This window comes from Drosophila nasuta, chromosome 2R (genome assembly GCF_023558535.2).
Source record: "Drosophila nasuta strain 15112-1781.00 chromosome 2R, ASM2355853v1, whole genome shotgun sequence".
NCBI classification, from domain to species: Eukaryota; Metazoa; Arthropoda; class Insecta; order Diptera; family Drosophilidae; genus Drosophila; species Drosophila nasuta.
In genome coordinates this window covers 16,936,206-16,950,625 of record NC_083456.1, presented here as the reverse complement: position 1 = coordinate 16,950,625, position 14,420 = coordinate 16,936,206, and the positions used below count along the sequence as shown (strand labels likewise).

Sequence of the window (14,420 nt, the reverse complement as noted above, 5' to 3'; positions counted from 1 at the left end):
CTCTTTTGCCCAATTGAGGAAGACAGTTATTACAAAATACTCATTACCCAACAGCCTTTTACTCCGAGGTTGAACACAATTTAATTTCCTCATTTGCACATTGCCTTATGCTGTGTGATAGAATGGCGAAAGTATTTCAGCTGCATTATTAATACTTCAATATTCAATTTGCCCCATTCATAAAATTATCATTGCTGGTCTATATAAAAAAACAATGGATAATTGTAAATCGATTATATTAGCAATTAAGGATAAATTGTGCAATAAAATTATATCGTATTATTTATCATTTTAAGCGATTTACGATATTTCCATTGAATTTTCCGAAAATATATTAATTTAGAAAATAGACATTGATTGCAGCAAATTATTTAAGCCACTTGAATGCATTGAATGAATATCGAGTTCTCGTTTTGTACATTTCACAAGCTGATTAATGGACAATAAATATTGCATCAATTGATTTCCCCCTCTCTCGTGTTTCATGCCATGTTGACAGTTGCCTTCAGGCTCTATTCGTATTTCCTGCATTTTGCAATAAGCGGTTGTTTTGTTCGCTTCCTTGTTGCTATGTTGTGGCTGTTTGCCTCTGCCTGTGGCCGGCAATGGGATAATTTGCTTACCCAATTGTGTTTCGTGTCATGCCAAGACCGAGACTGCAAGAATTTTCTGTAGATCGTTAGATGACTCGTCTTGTAGAATGCTTCTTGCATTGAGTCTGGTGTACGCGCCCTCTTAGCGCAACGCGAAATTTCCCTAACGCCTACTTTTCTCGAACATGTGCAATTTTGTGTATCATTTGTCATTTGTTTTGTGAGTGCTGAACAAGAATGTTGATTTTTTCCTGCGCGTCTTTTATAAAACAATAAGAGGTAAGTTGTTAATATTTTTAAACTTCTATTCTAATCTGATTTAAATTAAGAAATATATTTGTATTTATATTTACAGTTTTGAGGACCACGAAAGAGCTATGTTGGATGATAAAAATAGAAACAACAATGCATTGTCCATGGCGAAGAATATAGAAAACGGCGAAATAAATTATTTTTTTCTTTTAGCTATTAGTTTATTTAGTTATAAGTAAAACTGTTTAGATAATATATAATTTTAAGTACTCATTGTTATAGTTTAAATACATTTAATTTGAAGTACAATAAACATTTTATTTACTGCATATATTTTTGAGCGTATTTTTATTTTGCATATTCCGAACTACGCACTAGAATCTAAGCACAGATTTTGGGCAAGAGCTGCACCGCATATTTTCTACAAGAAACGTCGAGTACAAATTCCGCCAGCGCAGCCGAGGGAAATTTAAATTTCCCTTTGGCAAGAATTTATACTCGACGAGTCTTGTAGATAATCAGTTCCGCATATACGGCAAAACGAAGTGAGTAAGTCTTTTCGCATCTTGTGTCTACACATGACGGGACTGGAAGAAAACTTGTATATTGTCTACGAATAAAACACAATCGGGTAATTGCGCATTTATCGTCAATCGTCAGTTGTTGAATGAGCGTGCATGTTGCTGTTGAACTTAGGCTAGGTACGAGTATCTCCCCAGCTCTGTCCTTGCGCACATTCTCCAATGTACATATTTATGTTCGATACTCAGTTTTCGAGCACACACATATGCTCGTAATTAACTTAATTGCATTTCTATTGATTTTGCTGGCTGGTGAGCATCACCAACGCCAATGATGACGTGTTACTATTTATATTTAGTCCAAGCCTTTCTTACTTCCTCGTAATTACGGTAAACAGAAATTCTTAAAATGCATTAACCGTATAATTTTATCTTTTTTTATTAATATTTAATTAACTGCTAATTGATAACTGCTAGCAGGCACTGTTGGACAAATAAACACTGATGCCTACAATTATGCAATGATAATTTCATTTTAATAAAACTGTATAAAAGTATACAATTTATATCGTGAACTAAGAAATACTTCGCGCTTTCTATTTTTAAGAAATATTGTGTGTATTTAAGTATTAATAAATGCAAAAATTATGCGATTATGTGTTGTATATTGATCAGCTAATAAATTAGTTTAACAACATTTGAACTGTTTTTATTATTTGCACATTTCACAAATGTTTTTGATTATTAATCATATTAATAACAAGATGAGCGCCAACAAAAATTTTAATACGAAAATTAGATTTTCTATTATAATTAGCCTCATCCCTCAATATTACGAACATCTACTTAATACTCATTAATAAATCAACCGAGAATGAGACGGGAAACCTTACTTTGCAAAAAACGAAAAAAATGCTATAATATATTAGCTTATAGTTTAGCACTAATTAAATTCAATATCAATACTGTATATCGACTGACTGAGAAATACCCCGTGGATTAATCAACGATAATAACTTGTTTCGCGCTATGACAAAATATATTTTTTTTTACCATACTGCATTATACCCGTTTGAATAGTTTGAATAGACAATGGGTATAATAAGCTGAAATGATGCTAAACTATTAAATGCCGCAAGCGGCGCTTATTAATTTGCATAAATACGCTCTTTGTTTGTGGTTGTCTTTTTTATTACACATTATATTTTGTTTTTTTTCCCTGTTTGTAATTTTACGAAATGGCAATGTTATCTGATTTGTCCAAATGACAAATACACAGATATTGATACGGTTACAGTGGTAAAAAGTTAACGAAACTGTTTGGCAGGTCATTGATTTGTGGTCCATGACAGGCATTTCCCACTGTCTGTCTGTCTTTCTGTTTGTGTGTGTGTGTTGTGACAATAATAGATGACTTTCATTATAAAATATTTAGCAGGTATTCATTACATTTCAATTTACGAATCAATGGCTGTTGCGCGTATTTGTGTATGCATGTAATATATATGCTGCTGCGTTTAGAGTTTTACATTAAATGTTACTGTTTATAACTAATTAATTATGCTGCCACAATCTGACCAACAATGCAAATTTTTAGGGCTAACCGAGCCAAATTCCAAAATGCTGTAGCATCGATGATGGCTTTTGGCATTGCCCCACATCGGTAGCCTATGAGTTTTATACCCGCTGTCCATAGGGTAGAAGGGTATTATAACTTTGTGCCTCTAGGAAACGAATGTAACAGGCAGAAGGAGGCATCTAAAACCCTGTAAAGTATATATATTCTTGATCATCGTCAACAACCGAGACGATATAGCCATGTCAAACTGTATGAATAGAAAATTGAGAATATAAGGGATAGAGATATACTCGCCAGCACTTGTTTTGTTTGCACGCAGATCAAGTTTGTTTGAAATACTTCAGCTACCGCAAATCGCTAAAAATCGAAAAAGGGTATTTAGCAGCGATTTGGTATAATAATAATAACTATAGTTTTTTTATTTCTGCTTTGTATGGACAAAAACGCCTACTTACTACGGTACTTAGTTGTTTTGGCTAACAATCTGGTATACGTATTTTGCACTCTATGTTATATTTAAAATGTTATACATACTATACTATATCAATATAGCAAATATAACCTTTGGTATATTATAGTATTTTATCGGTATATTAAAATGGTACATTTTAAAAGTAATACCGATCTGTTTTGCGTTTGTTTAACAAGGGTAGCGGATATCTCACAGTCGAGCACACTCAACTGTAGCTTTAATGTTTTATATTCGTTTTTTGGCCACACAATGACAATTCCAACTGTTGTTGGTATCTGCATTTCCATTTCCATTATCATTTTCTATTTCGATTCATTGATTCGATTCAGCGAAATTTGCAATAGGTTTTTGATTTATGCAAACTAATTCGCTGGCGGATACAGTTGGTCGCTTTTGCATTTTACGTCATTTTCAATACTCGACGATGAGACGGACGAATAACCAATATGACTAGCGATGGCTATGGCTATAGCGTTGGCTATGGTAACGGCAACCACAACCACGCGGCTGGCCACGGACTGCGCAATCTGTGGCTCGAATAGGGCTTGGTTAATTACTCCGGGTTATAAAAAACGCCCATCAATCGCATGGGCCACATCATACGCCTTCCACACCTCGAGGCAACCATCACGCAAAGGTGACAAAGCTTTGACATTGCCAGCCAAAAATTGGATTTTAAGGCGACACATAAAATGCGCGGATTTATTGTAAGTTCAATACTAAAAAAATGGCGCGCTTAATACCATTCGACCTAAAAATGAACTTTTTCTTGACAGGTTCTCTCACTGCTGGCAGCAGTCGCCAATGCAGATGTGGGTGGCTACAACTACGGTGCGGGCATTGGCAGCACTTCTTCTGGCGGCTCGTTGACAAGTGGCTCTCTATCTGGAGGCTCGCTGTCTTCCAATCAGCTGTCTGGGGGCTCTGTCTCGGGTGGCTTACTGCTGGGCGACAGCTCAACTGGCTCATCGGTGGACTACGCCAACAACAATCAACAGCAACAGCCCGAGTATGCCAACGCAGAGTTCAATAAAGAGTTCTTTACTTATTCAGCGCCCGAGGCTGACTTTGAGGACAACAGAAGTGTCGGCGACTTGGCTGCCTCGCTAAAGCGCAATCTGCGTGTGCTTTTCATTCGTGCACCCGAGAACAAGGGTCTGGAGAATGCCGCATTGTCGCTGGCCAAACAGGCGGCCGAAAAACAAACAGCCATCTATGTGCTGACCAAGCAGGGAGATCTCTCCAGTCTGGCCAACAAGCTGCAGAATCTGAACCACGTCAGCGCCAAGCGCCCTGAGGTGCACTTTGTCAAATATCGCACCCCCGAAGATGCCATCAATGCACAGCGCACCATCCAGCAGGAATACGACCGCTTGGGCGGCTCTTCCATCTCACACAATGGCGGCGTTGCCCCCGTGCTTGACTTTGCCTCAAAGCAATTGGTGCAACAGCAGCAGCAGCCGCTGCTTATCGACGAGCGCCGATCGGGTGGCATTAGTGTGGACTCAATTGGCAATGGCAATGTGGGCTCCGTTGTCTCGGAGCTGGAGGCGCCTGCTGCCTACGTTGCGCCAGCGGCAACGTCGCCTGGTGCCACCTACTTGCCAGTGAACAAGGCCAAGTAGGAGTGGAGCATTCATTGTTTCTCAACAAATTAGCCAAATTGTATTTCTTAGTTTTCCCTCTTTCTCTCTGACTCTATTTCGCTGTTATAAAATACAAATTTAATTTTAATGTTAGCTCGTTGCAGTTGTTGTTCTCGTTGTGATTAATGGGGCACGCCATTTCAGCGTCGTCTTGTAGCTGCTATCAGCAAGCACTTACCCCTGGGCCTAGCCCCTCTCTCTGGCCAAATTCTTCTTCGTCAGCAATTAAAACTAAAAGCGCATTGGCATTGGCCGCGCTTCAAACAGACTTCACATTAAAGGCGAAGAAGGCGACTCTTCTGGAGAGCCTAGTTGTTGGCCCACCAATGCACAATTAGTGGCTTAGTTTATAGCTCGTTCGGCACGTTGGCCGCTGCTGACCCACCCAAAAGGATTACTGCCACACACGCGATCAGACCAGACCAGAGACCAGCTAATTACAGCTACACTGCCACAGTGCCCCACTCTGCACTCGGCATTCGGTTAGAGCCAATTTCTTGAGCCTCAAGTCGCTAGTCGCGACATTTAATGGCCGCCCTTTTGAGGGTCAACACGGTGGCAATTTTGAGGCGCAAGCAAGGACCCAACAGCGAAAACCACACTGAAAATTAAATGAAAATTACAAGCTGCATTTAAGGGTGTGCCTTTTCAGTTTGCCCAAGGAAGACCGCCAAGAAATCCAGCACACAGCGAAAGCAACATCAACAAAGTGGGCGTGGTAAACTACAACGTGTGGTTGAATGCCAAGATATCCAAAGCTTTAACTGTTGAACATTTATGAAAAAAGTTCGAAAAGAAACTTGTCGATAAAAGTTCAGCTTAAATTTCTTTGAATTTGAAACTTATGCTATACGAGTATGTTGCTAAAATCGAGTAAATTGCTCAAATTGTTGCACTATTGAGAAATATTTGTTAAGGTTTCGCCCCATTGTTGAAGGAGTCGACAAAGGTGGCAAAAGAAAGAAAAACAATGTAGGCATTTGACAAACGTAACATAGACATAAGAGGCTGTCTGGCACATATACATATGTGTTTATATAGTTGTTCATATGTGTCTGTCTGTGTCTGTGCGCATTTATCTCTGCAGGCTTGCGTCTGGTGGAACAGTCTTACGTGTTGCACAAACATAAATTGTGCAACAACGTGTAAACTACTTTTTGACTGCATAAAATGCCCCATTCATATGCCCTTGGCTGGCGGTGTTTCCTGTGTGTGTATGTGTATGCTAGGTCCCGCCTTCCGCTCTTTTCGCTCTCTGAACTGCAGAGAAGAACGTTCAGTGTTACGTGTTATGCCTTTTATAGTCGTGCCACTGTTGCCGCTGTTGTTGCAGTTGCTTGCTGTTGTTTTATAGCTACACTTATTTCAGTTTTCTGCTCTTTTTCGTTTTCGTTTTCTTTTTCCGTTGCTTTCATGGTGCACCGTTAAAGGTACAACGAGTAAGGCAAGTCAAGCGAACTACATAGACACAAAAGCCCTAAACAAATGGCCAGCATTCATTCAGTCAGCAGTTTAATTGGGCGTTGCAATGCACGCTGCATTAAAACGTGTCAGGGCAACTATTTAATCAAATTAAGCGGTTAATTACAGTGCATCAGCAATGCCACACACACACGTCGTATACTCAATACTCGACTCGAGCGCTCAACTAACCATACTGTGCCACAAGGTCGCTCCAAGGGGTTGGTTGATCTACATTGACATTCCATTTGCATAAAATAACAAGCATAATACACACACACACACACACAAGTATGCATGCATTTGTGTGCAAGTGTATTAAGCATAAACTTAATAAACAACGTGGCACACTTGTGTGTCGTGTGTGTGTGTATGTGTGATGTGTGTGGCACTCACACACATTTGAATTTATGCACATTGCTGTAAACACAAACGTGACCGTTACTTGCCGCCTTTGGATTCAGTTGTTGTAGCAACTGTTGTTGTTATTTGTGTTGCTGTTGCTGCTGGTTGCGCATTTTATAGTTTTTTACACAGTGTCGGGAGTGTTGCATAAATATGCCCCAAGTTTTAATAGTGGGCGTGTCTGCAATTACGCCCACATTCACACGCATACGTAAATAAGCCAGCAGCCTGAAATAGAATCCATACAGTGCAAAAAGGGTGTCCCTATTCGTCTATAGTATACTTTTTTCCCAGTGTACTTGTATGTACCTTAATATTTGCGAATTTTCATAGTTTTGCCCTCTCGCTCCCTTCACCTGTCGCATATCTAACTGCTGTTCGCTTTCAAGCGTTTCCTATTATGTAATATGCTAATCAGCTGCAACTCCGCATTGGCCACACCCTGTTTTCTGTCTCTCTCCCACTCGCTCTCTCTGTCTGCCCTTCTGTGTGTGTTTGTAATGTTGCTCGGTTCATTTCAAGGCTGCAGGTCATGCACAGCACACTGCACACACAGCACATGGGCACCTGGCTTATGCTTTGCCCGTGAGCAAACTCGTGCTCTTTCGATATAAATTATTACATATTAACGTTAAGTTTTCAGCGAAATTAGTTTTCCACGCTTTCACAATTGCACTCGCAGCATTTTGAATTGTGGCAAATTATTTATAAAATGCCTTTTTTGCATTTGCCTTTTTGATTTCGCTTTTGCAAATGGAAAATGCAATTAGTGTGCCCCGATTGCCGCCGAAAGCCACGGCAAGGAAATGGCGCGTGTGTTAATCATGGTTTTCACTTACGGCTAAATTAAGCAAGCACCGTCTTCCACTCACATCCCAACGCCAAGGGAATTCGGAAATGCAAAAACTGTTGCTGACAGGAAATCAACTCGATATTTAATGCTGTGTGGAGGTACGAAGTAACTGCTAAATGTCAAATGATTTGCTCGGCAAAATGTCGACTGTGTACGAGTGTGTGAGAATGTGGGGGACAGAAGTTGCATTTTTTCGTTGGAATTCTCTTGCAGTTTGCCACAACTGTAGCTTGTCATGTAGCTTGTCATTTCCCAGCTGGCCTACGCAAAAGTCAACATGCCACGTGGCGTATGTGTAATGTGAATGCGGCGCACGACCACACAACTTCAAAGAACTGCGAAAAACAGCAGTGGCAGCAGCCAGGCGAATTGTGGCGTTGCCTGTCATTAAACTGCCGCCACGACCTCTTGTTCTCGCATTCAAAGACTCAAGAACATACACTTGAAACTCTCTCACACACACACACACAGAGATACACACGTACATGCGGCACTTATACTTCTACATAACATACACACGCATGTTCATGGCTTTGAAAGTTGCGCTGAAAAAGTTGGTATATTGGAAAAGTTTTCCTTCTTGATTTTTAATATCACAGGTGAGCGTAAATAATTTATTGCATTCATTTACGTTTCACTTCCAATCGCGCCACGTAAACATTTCCAACAGCCACACGGCTTCTCGAGGAGGGTCGCCCAAGAATGGGGAATGGAGAATGGGGGAATGGAGCAGCCATGCCACAAAATTTATTTATACGCTCCACAATAAAAGGCAAAAGGTTGCAAGGATAAGCAACGGCAGCATGTCAGCCAAACGCTTTTAACAATGTGCCAACATCGCGGCCCAAGCACAAGCACAAGCCAAAGCACTAAACACAAATACAATCACAAGCACAAGCACCGGCACCGGCAACGGCACAAGCTAAATCCTTTTAGACCGTAGATAAGGAAACTTTAATAAACACGCCACACACGCAACCTGGGGAAATTGATAAGAATATGAAAAGTTTGTGCCGGGCACTGAGCAGCTGGTTCAGTAACCGACAACCAAACAAAAAGCAAGACAACCTTACAACCCAAAACCAAAAGACCTGCAGCTAGATGACTACTAGAGTGCGGAGTGTACAGTGCGGAGAGGGAACCGGCAAATTCCTGGGGTTAGCTGGAGTTGGGGTGAAGGGTGCTAAGCTTTGCACATTGCATACTTTCAGGAGTTGTTCAATGGCTGCTTAGCTAAAAGCTAAAAGTTGCAGCTTTTTTAATTTGTATAGCTCATAAATAAAATTCAGTTTATGCCAAGCATCCCAAAGGAGACACAAAACGATGATTAATGGCCTAGCTTGAGACTCACCTGTGTTTTTTTCATCTCCATCTGCTGTTGCTTCTTCTGCTCCATATGCTTCTTGTTCATGTCATAGTTGCGCTGATGTATCTCGTGTATCTCGCCCAAGTCATGGTAATTGGCCAACGAGCTAAACGGATTATTGTAGATGCTGCCAACGCCACCATGATGGCCATGTCCATCGTGTCCATGATGTGGGGCAAAGTGTGAGAAATCATCTGCAATGGCAAAGTCACAATCGTTAACAATGCAGCTAATTAAAGCAAATATTGATGCAGCTGCCAAGTGTCAATGTTGCCAATGCAGCAACCTATTACGCAATTTAACATTTTACTGCATTGTCCCTCTCCTTGCAATACATAATAATGCGACAAACTGTGAAGGCCTGTAAAATATGCCACATGAATCCATGGGTTTAAGATACTTCCGTCAATCACCTTCTACGTTTAGCACATTCACAGCGCCAAAAACCCGAAGTCACTTTGTCTGCAACTCAATCAAAACTTTTGTTTCCAAACTTTCACTTTCATAACTCAAATTTCATCCTAAATTTAGCATTTCTTAAGTCGATTTGCAACACATGTTTCCAAGCTTCGCTAAGCTGGCCTCTGGCAGCGATTTTCCTCCTAGATTGATTCACAATAAACTTTTCTCCCCCCACCACCATCCCTCAGACACAATAAGAGAGTATCCACCAGTTGAGCAAGCGGTTATTGTACTCACCTCCTGGGCGTGCACCGCCCCAACGCAAACTCTTGTCGTAGCGATCCATGAGGTGGGGGACGTGGTATTGGGACTGATATTGGTTATAATACTGCTGCTGATAGTAATGTTGCAGCTGCTGCTGAGTCAGCTGTGTCTGTTGCTGCTGCTGCGTGCGACGTTGATGCTTGCCATTGAATGAGTAGACGTGATGCGTGCGAACATATTTCTCCTCCACCTTCGAGGTTAGTTGTTGTTTAGGGGTGCAGAATAATAATAATGAATGTTAAATTGCAATGTTAAATAAAGAGCGGATAAAAGTCAATTCAATGTCAAACTTTTGCATACGGTCGCAAATTAAAAATGGATTATATTACAGTGGGTACAATCCCACTGCACCCAACCCACAAGCCTCACTTGTACATCCTTCTCCGCTCTCTCTCTCTCTCTCTCGTCCAGAAATTCAACAAACACACCCACCCACACACACCCACACACACATATACAGTGGCAATACCCGGTCAGTTTGCTGGCCGCCTGGGTGCGCGTTTATGAATAAATTTCATTTTAGAGTTTTCCATATTCTGTGCGCCAACGGCAGATATAATAAATTTATTTATATTTCATTTCCTTTTCTCTTTCACTGTTGCTGTTGCCTTTTGCCAAGGAGCAGCAGCTGCTGGGTGACCCAGAGTTTGGGTCTGGATCTGGGTAATTAAAATGAAAGCTCCATGAGCCGCGCATGTAGGCCATAATTATAAAATGGCTTAAACTGATGTTAATCTTAATGCAGTACCACTGACATTTCGACATCCCCTGACAGCCATTTCATATCTATATCCGGCCAGCATTGTCCAGCCATTATGCAATTTGGCTGCAAACGAATATTGCCATCATTTGTAAAATAAAATTGAATCACGCAAACAAACACTCACCCACATACATTCAACACTCGCCCATACAAAAGAAACATATGTACGATGTCGATTATTAAATATCACGCATACGCACCTTTTTCCCATTGATTAGCCAGGTGATGTGAGGCGCCGGTCTGCCTCGAGTTGTGTTGCACAGCGCAAAAAGCTTCTCGCCAATGACGAAGGGTGTGCGCTTGCGGAACTTAATAGTGGGAGGCGCTGTTTGAGGCACTGTGTAAGAAAAATTATAGCAACAATTAGGGGATGTTCCTTTGAAATCAACTGACAATTGTTACGTACAGTAGACGGTCATCAGCTCATCGCCGCTTGGCTTGGTGAAGATGGGCGTATTCGTCGAGACCTCACAATAGAACTGGCCGGATAGATCGAATTGCACATTCTTCAACGTCACCTGCGTTTCGTTCGAACGTTCCCACTGTGTAATAAAAATAGCATTAAGAATATGATACAAAATTACACACAGTTGCTTAATCCACACCTTCATCGCATCTCCACCGAGTGAATACTTAATAAACTCGTGTGCAATTACATAATAATTAATTGTAATTTACCAAAATGAACCACAAAAACTTCTTTCATTATGCAAACGATGGAGCCAAAAATAAACACAATGCTCATTTCTTCGCCGAGTCTTTGCCGCATTCAACCTTAATTGTTTACTTGCAGTTGACTTAATTAATATTTTAGTGTACACAAATTGTTGATTGAATGTTTGGAGTAAAACGTAAAAGCAATCTCTGTACGGAAAAATTACTAAATAATTCAAAGTGTAATCAAAGTCAATTACAATCCGTTGCTGCATTCGAAAAGAGAACTTGTAAAACGAATAATGCGAACACAGTGCTCATGACATGTAACAGATATTGATTTAGATATTCAAACATTGTCGTACATTAAACAACTATAAATAATTCGATACTATGTGACCGTATCTATCTTTGTATATCAACAGAAAAGCGATCGATAATGTTGGGGGCACTTTTTCACTTATCAAATGGCAATGTTACGTTTTGGTATTTCTGCCAGTCAGCTTCTTAGATACTTACATCGATTTCAGCCCCTTCAATAGTTGAATTGCGAAAGGGCGGATTTCGTCCATTTATAAACTCGAAGAATTTGCCCTTGTCAACCTTTAGCCATGTCACCTGCAATCAAACCAAAATTCATATGGCAATATTAAAAATAATGTTCGATAGCCGGTCTGTGTGTGACAGTGATTGAATAACTGCCTCAATTTTGATGTTTGCTGTCACTCGATGCGTACACATGAGTAATTGTAATAACCATTAAATAATTCATCATGTTTGGGAGACAATCCGAGCACAACAAAAACAAAATCTGATGATAAAATTAATGCGATTGCTAAAAAAAAACTGAAAAAATAGAAAGAAAAAAAATAGAATAGCAATACAATTTAACTTTGCAACAAGTTGCACAAAAGTTTTTGCAACACGACAATTAAATTGCGCGTTAAACTGTATAACAGTAAATAATAGAAGGTTTTATTGAAATGCCAGCAGCATGCAGCAGGCAGCAGTCAGCCATCAGTTGCAAACAGCATTTGGCGGTGGCAGCAGCGGTGGCGGCGGCGCGAAGGGACTTGTGTTGGTTGCGTAATTAAAAACGAGATCTCTGAAAGCGACATGAATGCACGAGTATGACTGCAAAAAGTTACTGTTGCAGTCAAGTTGCCAAGTGAAGGAGATGCCAGCGAAGCGCGGGCTTAAAGCAGCCACTGCAAAATACAAATATGAAATGCAAATGAAAATTAATTTTCATGCACAACTTAAAACTGCGAACAAGTTCTCCCCTGCGTGGCTGCCTGGTTGCTGGGGTGGGCGACGAACCGCGATGCAACCCTTGAGAGCGGCGCTTATCAAGGGTTTTTAATTACGCACAGCATTTATTTATTGCACTTTTTGGTCACGAGTGTGACAACGGATCGCTGCTAAACTCAATGGCACAAGGGCCATGTTAAAGAGCTATCCTTATTGCTCCATTAAAGACTGAGGTGAAATTGTAGCTGGTTTGATTGACATGCGACTCGCAAATTGCATTGATTGCATGCAACTTAATAATATTAATGTCCCTTTTGAATATGCCTGGCTGTGGCTGGCGACGTGGGCGAACGACGAATGATGAAACGGCAGTCAAACATGGCGTATGCGTAATTTCGTATCCCAAATGTCGCAGTTACTCACGCGTGAGTGTATTGTGGTGTATTGTGTGCGAAACAATCGATAAAGCACACGCTTCAACCCAACACAGGGGACGCTTACAACAAAACAAACATAAACATGCAACCACAATGGTCGTAACCACGTTCGCTTTGCCCCTTTTCAAATGCGCATCAAATTTTATCAGCCACTTGTGGAAATTTTTTGAAACAATTCCCAGCGATATGATATGAACACACTTATATTTTTGGCGCCATGGCTACAATCATAATACTTAATAACTAAAGTGGGTATCACAAAGTAATCAAACTCTGTCCCCAGAATGCGACAGTTCGTCCCGCCATATCTGACAGTTAGTCAGTTGGTCGGTCGGTTGGCTCCATGGGGATCGCAATGCTCCTGCGACAGCTCATTTTCCTGTTGCCTGCCCAGCTCTCCCCACCCACTCCGTTACTCTGTTATTGTTCTCATTAATGGTGTTGTTATTGTTGTTGTGCAGGCAAGCATGAGATTGGCATGTGTTAGCTTTGGCGTGTCCGCTGTGGCATGGTCTGACTTTATATTATTTTGTTTGTGTTTATTAGTCCGCTTATTTTCAGTATACGCTCTGCACTCTGTACGCTGTGCCACTGGCAAATCAAAAGCTCGTTAATGCGGACCTGAGCCTGCTGCCTCCCTGCCTGCCATTTGAAACGTAATTAGTTTATTTAATTTATATATGCATGTATATATGTATATATATTTCTTTTCGTTTTTTTTTTTTCGCGGCGACTCTTTTATACGCCCAAAAGTGTACTTCAACATGTGTAAGCCGGACGCGACAAAACCCACAGTCTGCTAACTATGTATATAGAAGGTAGTCTGAGTGAGTTTCAGTGTGTTCGCATTTGCGTTTTAATTGCCTTTTTAGTGCCACTTCCACACAATTTGCCACGCTTCGTGCAACAATTCGAATCAAAACGAGTTGGCTGGAGTGAAGCCAGCGCACTCGGTTATATAGTCAATTATACTAATTAGCCATCGCCACAGCCACAGTCGGAGTCACAGTCAGAGTCACAGAGTCGCAGTCGGCCGCCAAAATGGGCAACGGTCGACGACCAACGCCAGCTGACCAAATAAACTAATGTCTACATGTAAACACGGCAAATGCTGCGCTTATTTTAGCGCCCAACTAATTGTTCGCCTCCGCAAGGTGTATCTACAAATTTGTCAGCAATCAGAATAATGCCATCACAGGAATTGTAATGAGCTTGTTTTATGTGAAAGCTTCAACAAAACAAACGTTTTGAAATAACAACGCAAAGCGATAGCTAAATTAGAAAATATTTAACAAATGATTTCATTTATCTGTCAGTTTGAAATGTTTAATTTTCTCTTTGTGTTTCAAACATTCGTCAGCTCTAGAATATTTGAAATTATTATTTTGCATAAAGTTTGGATTAGTTTGGTAGTGAATTCTCTCATTTTCGGCATTTCTTT

At 40.7% G+C, this 14,420-nt stretch overlaps 2 protein-coding genes across 3 annotated transcripts in view; one reads left to right on the top strand and one right to left on the bottom strand.

The window, feature by feature from the left end:
• The window catches only part of LOC132786228 (uncharacterized), a 38,519-nt gene that overhangs the window by 3,565 nt on the left and 20,534 nt on the right, over positions 1-14,420 (bottom strand). For both annotated transcript variants that reach the window (XM_060792695.1, XM_060792696.1), the window contains 5 exons: positions 11,811-11,909; positions 11,044-11,179; positions 10,838-10,974; positions 9,848-10,064; positions 9,134-9,342 (listed from right to left, as the gene is read on the bottom strand). In XM_060792695.1, the coding sequence (XP_060648678.1) occupies positions 9,134-9,342; positions 9,848-10,064; positions 10,838-10,974; positions 11,044-11,179; positions 11,811-11,909 (798 nt within the window). The remainder of the gene's footprint in view (positions 1-9,133; positions 9,343-9,847; positions 10,065-10,837; positions 10,975-11,043; positions 11,180-11,810; positions 11,910-14,420) is intronic.
• Positions 4,036-5,083, top strand: LOC132786763 (uncharacterized). The gene is made up of 2 exons (XM_060793397.1): positions 4,036-4,124; positions 4,194-5,083. Exons 1-2 carry the CDS (start codon positions 4,110-4,112, stop codon positions 5,040-5,042), a joined length of 864 nt encoding a protein of 287 aa, XP_060649380.1. The 5' UTR covers positions 4,036-4,109; the 3' UTR covers positions 5,043-5,083.